We start from the raw sequence: 12935 nt of genomic DNA on the forward strand, positions 1-12935 counted from the left end.
GATGTCTTATCAGTAAGGGGCTAGACCCATAAGGACACTGAGAACTAAATCAGTTGTAAAAGTGATATTTCCATATGCAAGTAGCAAAATGGTGTTAAAATACTTTGGAAAGATAGTACAGTAAGTTTATTTTTAGGATGAGAAATTATTTATACTTAACAACAACTTCATATATTATTTTATTTGTCTTATAATTGGATCAGTTTGATGTCAAGTCAACTACATCTATACGTCCTGAAGATAATTCGCTTTCAAACTATTGTTTATCTACATTTGGATAAGGGATAAAAGTGAATATAATTTCTTATTAAGCATATTTACTTCTTCATCATTGCATGGTATGTATACTCTCAAAGGTATACTGGATTTTATGAGATTCTAATTGCTTCCACATTTCTGGGAAACTTATTTTTAATAAACCTTACATTTATGTAAGGTTTATTAAAAATATTTCATTAAAAATAAAAATATTAAACATTTTCTTCTTAATGAACAAGTTTTATAGATGTTTATTAAGGACAGTGTTCTTTTTGTAGAACAGTAGGTGCCATGAACGGACGTGCTATCGGAGAGCTCCTGAGAGATTTGTGTTTTTTGTTGATTTATTGGTGTTTTGGATTCAATTTAATGGACTTAAGTGTTTAATTTTGGTATATTATTGGAGCTTTATTAGCGTGGTTAGTGTACTAAAGTGTTTTATAACATAATCTATGTCGGGAAGTCGCCGCTAGATGAATTCGTAATGTGTAGTGTTCGTGCAAGCTCCAGATAAGATAAGTATCATTTTCAGTTATCGATACAAATTACTTAATATTGTGTAGTTTTGTTTTGTTTTGTTTGCCTTGCGTATTTTAGTGCGTCTATTTTTGGTGTGTTATAACGTATAATTTGACAAAACACGTTACAGATAAGTATGGCACCTGTGCGAAGGAAAATGGAGGCCAGTAATGAAGGTTCGCCATCGTTATCAAAGAACGGTAGCATAAAAGAAATGAGTCAGTGTACTAGCTGTGAAATGTACGCTTTGCGGAGTGCGGTCGGAGTGTGGTTAGATGATAATAAAGGATTGAATGTGTGTAGAAAATGTAGGGAGAATGCGGAATTGAAGTGTATTTCGGATCGTGAGTGTGATATTTTTGTCAACCTTCAGAGTGAAGGAAATAGGGATATGACAAGAAACGGCAAGGTTGTACATGAAAATTGTGAGAGTGTGAATGTAGAAAGTGTGAATGATAGTATAAATGGTTTCTCAGAGAACAAAAAAGATGAGATAGATGCATTGAGTGAGATCGCGTTGTTGAATAGTGCGATAGAAAGAGCAAAACAGCAGCTAGAGTGCATGAACAAAAGTAGACTGAATGAACCAACCAATAATAAAAGGTATGACAGGAAAAATAGACGTATGAACATGAACAAAATGAAGGATAGAGTGCTGTATGGAGACTCGTTAGTACGAGGTGTGTTAGTAGAGGATTTGAGAAAATCATACCAACCTGGTGCGACCATAAAGGACGTAACTGCGTCTCTTAGAGAGCAAAAGGAAAGGGTGAAAGAAATGATTGTTGTGGCAGGTACGAATGATTTGAAAGGAGATAAAATGGAAATGATAGAAGACCTGAATGAATTGTTTGAGGTAGCAAAAGAAAAGAGTGAGAGAGGTAGAATGATTAGTCTTTTGCCATGGTATGACAGTGAAATGTTTAAAAGGAGGGCTATAATTGCAAATGACTTTATGCGTGGGTTATGTATGACGAGTGGTGTGGAATTTGTGGAGTGAGTTTGATGGGCGAAAGGATCTATATAAGATGGATGGCTTGCATTTGAATGGTTACGGTGTAAGAAGACTTGAGAAAGTGTTGCTGAATGTAGTGGATGTGCAAATTCAGGGAAACTAGATTTGTTGGGGGGGGGAGTAGAGATACAGTCCTTATGGAGGCAGTTGAATGTAAGAATGAATATAATATGCCAGAGCAAATAAGGACAACAAATCTGAGTGGGATAGTTAATATAAGGCATCAGGGTAGGGTTGGGGCTAATGGGGGTCTTAAATTCATGTACACTAATACTAGGAGTATTAGGAACAAGAAGGAAGAGTTTTTGGCCATGGTTGGCACTTCCAGACCACAGGTTATAGGTATTAGTGAAACATGGCTGACTGTAGATGATATAACTAGTGGGATTGAATGTGATGGGTATAGTGTGTTCAGGAATGACAGAGAGAATAAAATGGGCGGAGGCGTATTGTTGATGATAGCTGATGAGCTCCAGCCAAGGAGAATAGAAGTTGAATTGCAGGATAGAGAAAAGAGCACATTTGAGGCCATTTGGTGTGAGATTGTGGCTAGCAGAACTAAATATACAATTGGGTGCTGCTATAGACCAGGTGATGGAAAAGATGGTGGTGACAGTATGCACAAGCAAATAGAAGAAATGGGTGGAAGGAGGGTGATTATTATGGAAGATTTCAACTATGGTCGCATTGATTGGAGTGAGGAGAGGACACACGGGAGGAAGGAACTGGATTTTATGCGGTTATTAAGGGATAACTATCTTCGACAGCATGTAATGGAAAATACTAGGGGTCAGAGAGTGCTTGACCTAGTAATTACATCTGAGGATTTGACTGTAACAAATATGACCACATTGCCACCAATCGGTGAGAGTGATCATAGGGTCTTAACTTGGGAGGTGGCTAAAGGTGTAGAATTTTCAATTAAGACAGTGTACATGTGGAATTATCGGGCTGGAAAGTATGACAAGCTTAGGAGTTTGATTGGTTCACTGCCATGGCATGTACAACTGCAAGGACTAGAAGTTGATAGTGCATGGGAGGTAGTTAAGAAGTGCTTGCATGAAGCAATGGCTGACTGTATACCTAGAGTCTGAATAATAAATCAAGTAGGGGTTAAATGGATGAATAACACCATTAAGCTTGGGTTGCAAAAAAAGAAACAACTATGGAGGGAATTTAAGGAGAAGGGTGACCGGCAGGCACATGAACGGTATAAAGCGCAGGCCAGAAGGGTCCAGAAGAGTGTGGTAAGAAAAGCAAAAAAGGATTACGAAAGAACATTGGCCATGCAGGCTAAAGAGAATCCTAAACAGTTTTTTAGATATGTAGCAAGTAAAAGGAAAAATGTACATGGCAGATTGATTTTAAAGAATGCCGATGGTAGGGAGGTAACTGAATCAGTTGAGATAGTTGAGTTACTGAGTGAGCACTTTGCAAAAGTATATCATCCAGGTGGTGACATTGCAGAAACGAATAAACCAGTAGATTATACGGGAATTGTGGTTAATGAAGTGGAGGTGAGTAGTCTATTGCATAATCTCAATGTCAATACATCTGTGGGATTGGATGGTATACCAGCTCGTGTTGTACGAGAAGCAGCTAAATAATTGTCAGTACCCTTGACCATTTTGTTTAATTTGAGTCTCGGGTCTGGGTTAGTCCCGAGCGGGTGGAAAGAGGGGAAAATAGTTCCACTGCATAAAGGTGGTTCCAAGACTGCTGTTGTAAATTACCAACCGATTAGCATATCAGGAATCATTGTCAAGGTCTTAGAGAAAATAGTCAAGAGGAAAATACAAGATTGGATAGAAGAAAATGGGATACTGTATCGGGGACAGCATGGTTTTGTGAAGGGTAGGTCATGCCTCAGTAACTTGCTCACGTATTATAACACAGTGACGGCTGAACTGGATAAGGGTAATGGGTTTACGGTGATTCTACTGGACCTTGCCAAGGCATTTGACAGGATAATACCACATGGAATTCTAATCAGTAAATTGCAGCATATGGGAATGGACATAGGGTTGGTGAGATGGATAGGAGGGTGGTTGATGGAGAGATATCAGAGAGTGGTTTACTCGGGAGTAGAGTCCACAAGACGGCCTGTGACTAGTGGTGTGCCACAAGGATCTGTTCTTGGACCACTGCTGTTTAATTTGTTCATAAATGATATAGGAAATGATCTGAGAGGAACAGTTCATTTCTTTGCGGATGATGCGAAGTTGGGTAGGGCAATAGTGAATGCAGATGACGTCAAAATTTTGCAGGATGATTTGGATAGATTGGAGGTCTGGGCTAAGGAGAATGGATGTCAGTTTAATGTGGCAAAATGTAAGGTTATGCATTTTGGGGTGAAAAGATTGGCGGCAGTTTACTGCATTGGTGGAACCCTGCTCCAGGAAATTGATGAGGCACGAGATTTAGGAGTGTTGGTAGATAAGGAATTGAAATTTAGGGGACACATTGCAAAAGTGACCAAAACAGCTCATCAAATCACTTGGTTGCTGAAGAATACGTTGACAAGCAGAGACAAGCAGGTTATTGTTCCTCTCTATCGAGCCTTGATAAGACCCCATTTAGACTACTGTGCTCAGATTTGGTCACCTAGGTTTCTTCTTGATGGGGAGGAGGTGGAGAGGATCCAGAGGCGAGTGACCAAGATGATAGCAGGTCTGTGGAATGAACCGTATGAGAACAGGTTGAGGATTTGTGGGTTGCAAAAATTGGTTGATAGGCGGAGGAGGGGAGATATGATTGAGACATTCAAATTACTGAAGGGTTTCTATAAAATTAATTCAGAAGATATTTTTGAGAACAGGGCTGGTTGTGGGAGGACTAGGGGACATCCATGGAAACTGGGCAAAAGTGTGGTTAGTAAAGGTGTTAGAGCTAGGTTCTTTACTTTTAGAGTAGTGAATGAGTGGAATGCGCTCCCTGAGTCTGTGGTGGATGCTGTGACAGTGAATGAGTTTAAGGCGAGGTATGATGGATACTGTATGAATGTCAAATAGTTGTGATGAATATGATTTGGGGCCTCCCTCGATGAGTCTAATAACTCCCTGGAGTTGCCCGTAATAATAGTAATAATAATTACTCATTCTTTGGTAGCAAGAAAAATTTTAAATTAAAAAAAAACAGATATGAAAAGAATGCTAAAAAAAAGCATTTACTGATAATTTTACTTCAGTGTGATGTTTTTTGGAATAGGAAACACAAATTATACAAATAGGAATTACAAATTTATGCAAAATATATGCATAGGTTCGTCGATTGTTAGACCCTCTGCTATTAATGGCTCAGTAAAAAGTTAAGCAAGTTTGAGCATGGTTAGTAGTTGGAAGGAGTTAATAGTTCGAAGCATGTTGGCACACACTCTCCCTCGATGAGTCTTTGGACTCCCTGAGGTATCACATAATAATAATATAAAAAAATAAGTAAAACATCTACGATAATTTTTAATAAAAATATTATAAAATATATTATAATTATTATATTATAATGTAATAGTTGTTATAATATTAATATATATATTATAATAATATATCATTATCATCAAATTCCTGACATTTACCATCAAGGGGTGTACAGGATATGATAGTACTACATGAAAAATTTACATCATTACCAACTTCCTACCTACAATTTTCTGCCAAATCAATCTGTTACTTGTCAAAGCTATAACATTGTCAGATCTTATATTTATATATCTATCTTCTAAGGCACTTTCTTTTTACCATATCAATCCACCTATATCTTGGTCTTCCTCTGGGTCTTTTTCCTGCCATCCTGGCAGAGAACACTTGACTAATCTTTCCTTGCCCATTCTGTTAAAGTAACCATACCACCTGAGATTATCTCTGCTAACACATTCCTGAATGCTGACAATGTCAAGTTCTTTCCTAATATCCTCGTTTTTAATATGATATTGCCATTGATGCCATCTGTTCACGCCTATAATCTTTTTCAGGACTCTCATATCTGCAGTCTCTAGTCTTTGGTGAAGTGTTTTACTTTTGACATGGCTCTCAGATCCATAAGTTAAAATTGGTTTGAACACTGTCTTGTATATAGCTAATTTAGTGTTTTGACTAATTTCTCTCTTATTCCATATAAATTTATTCAGTGATGACTTCCTACCATACCAGCTTTGTTGATTCTGTTGTCTATTTCCATATTTAATTTATTATCTTCACTAAAAATTGTGCCTAAGTAGCTGAAATGTTTTACTTGTTCTATAGTTCTCCATTCACAGTGCAGCTGATATTTTCATTATCTTTGTCTTGTTATTGCTGACCTTCATACCATATCTATTACAACAGTTATTCAATTTAGTCAGGGAATCTTGCAGACTTGTAGCAGATTTATTTAGAAGTATAACATCATCTGCATAAAGCATAAAATTTTTATGTTGGAACATGGTGTTAGTAATAACCAGTCCATGTCCTGAGCAGAAATCTAACAAGTATTTGCCATTATTATTAGCTTTGCTCTTTTCTCCAAATTTTCCCAAAATATTTTTGTATGTCTGACAATCATTTCCTACTCTGCTATTTAGATCTCCAACAAGGACCAACTTTTCTTTTTTCATTGTGTCAGTTGCTTTTTCTAAAGCCTTAAAAAATTCCTCCACTTCTACCTTAGGAGAACCTTCTGTGGGACCATAGGCACAAATAAGTCTCATTGTCCAGTTCCCCATTCTGATATTTGCCTACATCGCTCTACTTGAAATTGCCCCTGCCATTCAAGATTAGCCTTGTATTTAGTGTTGAATACTATGGCTACTCCTTCTTTCCCTTGATTGTCATTGCCTGAATATAACATTTTGTATTTATTGTTCAGAAAGAGCTCACCAATTTTTGTCTTTTTTTTTTTTCAGTCATCCCTATTATGTCGAACTGGTACTTATCTGATTCCTCAGCAAACTCCATTTCTTTGCAATTCAGGCTTATTACGTTGATAGTTCTGATCTTCCATACTGGTGATATTGAGTTGAGGTGTGTTTTAGGATTTGTTCCAGTAGCTGACTTTTCGCTGTTCTCCCTGGTTCCCTAGCGAAAACAACGGGGGGCTTTGTTTAACTGGGCGACGTCCCAGCTGGCATGAAATTCTGTCATGTTATACCATCATTTAGTATTGTGGTTTAAGCCAATAAGAATACAATTTTGTTCGGCTAAATCCCAAATTGCCAGCCCATCCTCGTTCGTTCAGTATCCAGGTAGATACCCAACAGGGTGCACCATGAGAAGGTGAGGATTGGACATTAGGTCAGAAGCCGTGGTCGGGTCTCCACATTCCTTTAAAGGCTATATGGAGGTCTCCTCTCAGTTATGCAGCTTTGACCCTTAATAATGATATATATATATATATGTGTGTGTGTGTGTGTGTGTGTGTGTGTGTGTGTGTGTTAAACTGGTTTGAATGCTAGGTAAATATGTAAAAAAATACTGAATACACCAGAATATGAAATATGGTACATTTGGAAATTTCCATATGTATTGCATCTGTATGTCATGTCACAGTTAATAAAGGTCGAGGTATATCATAGTGTTGCATATGATTCAGCAACTAGAAACATAGTAACACGAACAAATTAAAAATAAATTTTTAATTTAGACACGCAATTCTTAATGTAATTACAGAATACCTAATTTAAATATTAGTCTCAACTGCAATAATTAATTTTATACATGTAAAATGAATTATGTATATTTTTTCTGTTATTCTTTTGTATTTGATTATTGTTTTTTGTTGAAAGAGAGAGAGATTGTAGAATATGTAATGATATTCTATACATGCATATATTCTAGGAAAGTGGAACAAAAAAATAAAGTGGAATATTTATATTCAAACCTGAATGGCTTAACTGCAAATTGATATATCTTATTCTTTATTTATATGCCCTTATTAATATAACATTATTTTAATTCTAATTCTTAGGGTTTATTTGTGGAAAACAAAGCAAAAATGATTCAAGCTGCATTAGTATCATTATTAGAAAAGGAAGGGGATCAGGATATTCAGTCACCTCTTGTGATGGAGGCTCAGTTTCAAGCCCTGCGGAGATTAGTTGCATCAAAAGTTGGTTTTGCTACTTTTACACAGATACCGAGGTAGGGATTCATTCATATCTAGTCACGTGAATTGGTTTGCTTTTGTTTATAACCCATTTAAGTGACTGTTCACAGCTGAGCTGACTATTTAACTTTGTGCAATACCATACGGTTTATCGCATTGCTTGATTGGTCAAATGTTTGTGAAACCTAAATTATTTTTTTTTTTTTGTATTTGCTGATTAGATAATGATATTTATTTGAAATTAGGTTGACTTTTATTTTGATTTTTGTAATTAATTCATTGAATTACATACAAGGTAGTTTTCAAACCAGTTTGAACTTATGGATCTGAGAGCTGAGTTAAGAGTTGATTAATGACATATACTATAGATATGGGAGATACATCTAATTTTTCTCTAATTTCTGAGAAAAATTAGAGGGGTGAACAGAATGGCATCAATGGTAGAATAATATTAAAAAAGAAGATATTAGAAAGGAATGGCATTGTTAGCATAGAGAGAATGTTTGGCAGTGTTTGTGTGTAATGTGATCACTTACATACAGTGGGAAAGTGGCAGTACAGAGGGTTGATCTCAGGATGACAAGAAAATGACCCAGGTGAAGACCAAGATCTAAGTGAAATAATGCATTCAAAATACCCACCCTAGAAGTCAGAAATATAATATATAGCAGTGTGAAGTCCTGTTTTACTAGCTTCTTATTGACAAAAATGGTCAATAGGAAGCTAGTAATGTATAGCTTTTATGTAGTACTATCATCGTATCTTGTACACCCTATTGAGGATACACACCAGGAATTTGATTTCAACCAAAAATTAACAGGCCATCATCAGTGCCCAAGCACATTCACAAACATGTGAACAATGGAATGTTGCACCTTTTTTGCAGATATGAGCCATGTGCTGGAACACCACCATGGCAGGTGGTTACAAAATGAAATTAAATAAAAATCAAAACTTCAAATGAAAAGAAATAATAAAATTACATAAAAATAATTAAGATAAATTGACATGAATAAAAAAAGGGAGAGGAGTTGCTGCTTGCCATTTATCAAGATGATATTTTCCCTAATCTTTTCAGTGGATTAAGATCTTTTCAATTAATTAAGATAAATTGACATGAATAAAAAAAAATGTGAGAGGAGTTACTCATCATCATCAAATTCCTGACATGTACCCTCAAGGGGTGTACAGGATATGATAGTACTACATGAAAAATTTAAATCATTACAAACTTCCTATCTACTATTTTCCTCCAAATCAGTCTGTTACCTGTCAAGACTCCAACATTATCAGATCTTATATTTCTAAGACACTTTTTACTGTATCAATCCACCTATATCTTGGTTTTTCTCCGGGTCTTTTTCCTGCCAACTGGGCAAAGAACACTTATTTTGATAATCTTTCCTCTCCCATTCTGTTTCAGTGACCATACCACCTGAGATTAGCTCTGCTAACGCATTCCTGGATGCTGGCAATGTCAAGTTCTTTCCTATTATCCCTGTTTTTAATATGATATTGTCATTGATGCCATCTGTTCATGCCTCTAATCTTTCTCAGGACTCTCATATCTGCGGTCTCTTCAAACATTGAACACTGTCTTGTATACAGCTAATTTAGTGTTCTGACTAATTTCTCTCTTATTCCATATGAATTTATTCAATTGACTTCCTACCATACCAGCTTTGTTGACTCTGTTGTCTATTTCCATATTTAATTTACCATATTCACTAAAAATCGTGCCTAAGTAGCTGAAATGTTTTACTTGTTCCACAGGTTTCCCCGTTCACAACACAGTTGACATTTTCAACAATTCTACCTATTTTCATTGTCTTTGTCTTTTTATTGCTGACTTTCATACCATATCTATTGCAACAGTTATTCAATTTAGTCAGGGAATCTTGCAAACTTCAAGCAGATTTATTCAGAAGTATAACATCGTCTGCATAAAGTAAAGAGCTGACATTAACATCTCCAATTCCGATATCATGTTTAATACCACTTTCCTTCATAATGTGATCCATATAGATAATGAATGACAGAGGAGATAATGTACATCCTTGTCTCACACCAGATTTGACATTAAACCATCTTCCTGTACTTCCTTCAATTCTAACTGCCAACTTACAACTCAAATACAAACTAAGTATTTCTTGATATAATGCCCCATTGACACCATATAACTTTAGCGTATTGAATAACTTCTCTCTTGGCACCTTGTCATATGCCTTTTCCATATCGACAAAACTTCAACACAGATCTTTGTTATATTCCCATGCTTTCACAACTATTTGTTGTAAAGTGAAGATCTGATCCTGACAGCCTCTATTTGACCTGAATCCAGCTTGTTCTTCACCAAGCTTTTCTTCCACAATTCTTCTCAACCGTTTCTCAAGTATACCTGCATAGATCTTGCCAGGAACATTCAGTAGGGAAATACCTTTGTAATTCTCACATTCAATTTTATTTCTCTTTTTATATATGGGCACTATTAGAGCTCTACTCCAATCATTGGGAATTCATCCCTCTGTCCAGGCTTACTGAACTATGCAGTGCAGCCACTGTAAGACTTTTATACCACCATACTTCACCATTTCTGGTCGAATATCATCTACTCCTGCTGCCTTTCCACATTTCAAGCCTTTTGATAGCTTTTTCTACTTCAAGTATGGATATGTATTCCTGACTGTATGCCTGTTGAGTGTTTTTTACCACTGTGCTATCACTGCTTGTTTCATTTAGCAATTTTTCGAAGTAATTACTCCATACTTTAAGGATAACTTTTTCTCCTGTTTTCATGTCACCTTTATCATCTCTAACTCCTTTTACAGCATTCTTTCCTCCATTTCTGAGCTTCTTCAACAACCTCCAGAATATCTTACCACCTTCTTGATATTTTCTATGTTCTTGCCAAAGTCCTACCATGACTTTTGTTTTGCTAGATTAATGCAGTGTTTTGCTTTCTTACATTTGTCTCTGTATTCTCTAAGACCAAAAGCTGACTTATTTGCCAGGAACTTTTGATATGATTTCTTCTTTTCCTTCATTGCCTCTTTAACTTCCTGTGTCCACCATGGAGTCCTGATTTTTCTATCCTTGCAGACAACCTCACCACATTCCTCTCTGGCTGAATCAATCACTGTTTTCTTCAAGGCTTGCCACTGAATCTCCAAGGTTTAGTTGCTGTTCTCAAAATTTCATTTTTTCTTCAATAATCTTTGTGTATTTTAGTCTACAGTTCACATCTGAGAGCTGCTCAACTTTTATTCGCTTTAAAACTTTCTTACATGCTATTCTTTTCAATATGAAATTCAATTTTATCCTGCTCAAGACTAAATAGTGATCACTTCCAATTTCAAATCCTCTGTACACTCTGGTGTCCTGCACCAGGGAGGAAACATCACTATCAACAATAACATAGTCAATGAGACTTTTCTTATTCCTAGCCTCTTCTCTCCATGTGAATTTGTGCACATTTTTATGTTGGTATGATCACTTCCAATTTCAAATCCTCTGTACACTCTGTTGTCCTGCACCAGGGAGGAAACATCACTATCAACAATAACATAGTCAATTAGAGTTTTCTTATTCTCTGCCTCTTCTCTCCATGTGAATTTGTGCACATTTTTATGTTGGAACGTGGTGTTAGTAATAACCAGTCCATGTCCTGAGCAGAAATCCAACAGATATTTGCCATTATTATTAGCTTTATTCTTTTCTCCAAATTTTCCCAAAATATTTTTGTATGTCTGACAATCATTTCCTACTCTGCTATTCAGATCCCCAACAAGGACCAAATTTTCCTTTTTCATTGTGTCAGTTGCTTTTTCTAAAGCCTCAAAAAATTCCTCTACTTCTACCTTTGGAGAACCTACTGTGGGACCATAGGCACAAATAAGTCTCATTGTCCAGTTCATCATTCTGATATTTGCCCACATCGCTCTACTTAAAATTGCCTGCCATTCAAGAAGATTATCCTTGTATTTAGTGTTGAATATTATGGCTACTCCTTCTTTCCCTTGATTGTCATTGCCTGAATATAACTTTTTGTATTTATTGTTCAGAAAGAGCTCACCAGTTTTGGTATTTTTTGTTTCAGTCACCCCTATTATATTTATCTGGTACTTACCTAATTCCTCAGCTGGCTCCATTTCTTTGCCATTCATGCTTCTTATGTTGATAGTACCGATCTTTAACTCTGGTGATGTTGAGTTAGGGTGTGTTTTCAGTTTGTTCCAGTAGCTGACTTTTCGCTGTTCGCCCTGGTTCCCTAGCGAAAACAACGGGGGCCTTGTTTAACCGGGCGACACCACAGCCGGCATGAAATTTTGTCATGTTGTACCATCATTTAGTATTGTGGTTTAAGCCAATAAGAATACAATTTGTTCGGCTAAATCTCAAATTTTTAGCCCATCCTCATTCGTTCAGTATTCAGGTAGATACCCAACAGGGTGCATCACGAGAAGGTGAGAATTGGACATTAGGTCAGAAGCCCTGGTCGGTTCTCTGCATTCCTTTAAAGGCTATATGTAGGACTCCTCTCAGTTATACAGCTTTGACCCTTAAGCACCCCAGAGGAGTTACTGCTTGCCATTTATCAGGATGATATATTCTCTAATCTTTTTAATGGATCTGGAGTCAATCCAAAAGTGTTTCAGCATTCTCTTTAAACAACTACTCAAATTTAAACTGACACCACTATAACAGACATTTATTGGAACAGAGGATATTATGGTCATTGTCTGCTCTGTGCTGTGCCAGGCTAGAATTTTAAGGTTTATTGTGGGTGATGTATGGCTGATGTTCCTGCAGCCATTTTTTGGCCAGATGTCCTGTTTGTCCAGAGTATTAGCAGAAGCTATCATATTGAACCTGATAAACATGAGGGAGAAGGGGCTGTTTATCTTTTGGAGAGGGTAACTAGGAGGAGATGTTGTTAATATGAATAGTGTATTGACTAGGCTGTATCTTTTTAGCATCTTTGCAATTGCCTTAGAGATACAGTGACATATGGTGATGTATTTTATTGGGACTTGCCGTACAGGTTTGGGACTTGTAGGGACTGTGGTTA

The 12935-nt window shown here is 36.6% G+C and overlaps 1 protein-coding gene across 1 annotated transcript in view; it reads left to right on the forward strand.

Annotated features, from left to right (window-relative positions):
- The window catches only part of Rme-8 (receptor mediated endocytosis 8), a 1025705-nt gene that overhangs the window by 168844 nt on the left and 843926 nt on the right, over nt 1–12935 (forward strand). Inside the window, exon 13 of the mRNA XM_090414028.1 lies at nt 7730–7902. Within this exon, the coding sequence (XP_090270154.1) occupies nt 7730–7902 (173 nt within the window). The remainder of the gene's footprint in view (nt 1–7729; nt 7903–12935) is intronic.

This window comes from Typopeltis vanoorti, chromosome 2 (genome assembly GCF_054136105.1).
Source record: "Typopeltis vanoorti isolate ZY-2024b chromosome 2, IOZ_Tvanoo_1.0, whole genome shotgun sequence".
Taxonomy (NCBI): Eukaryota; Metazoa; Arthropoda; class Arachnida; order Uropygi; family Thelyphonidae; genus Typopeltis; species Typopeltis vanoorti.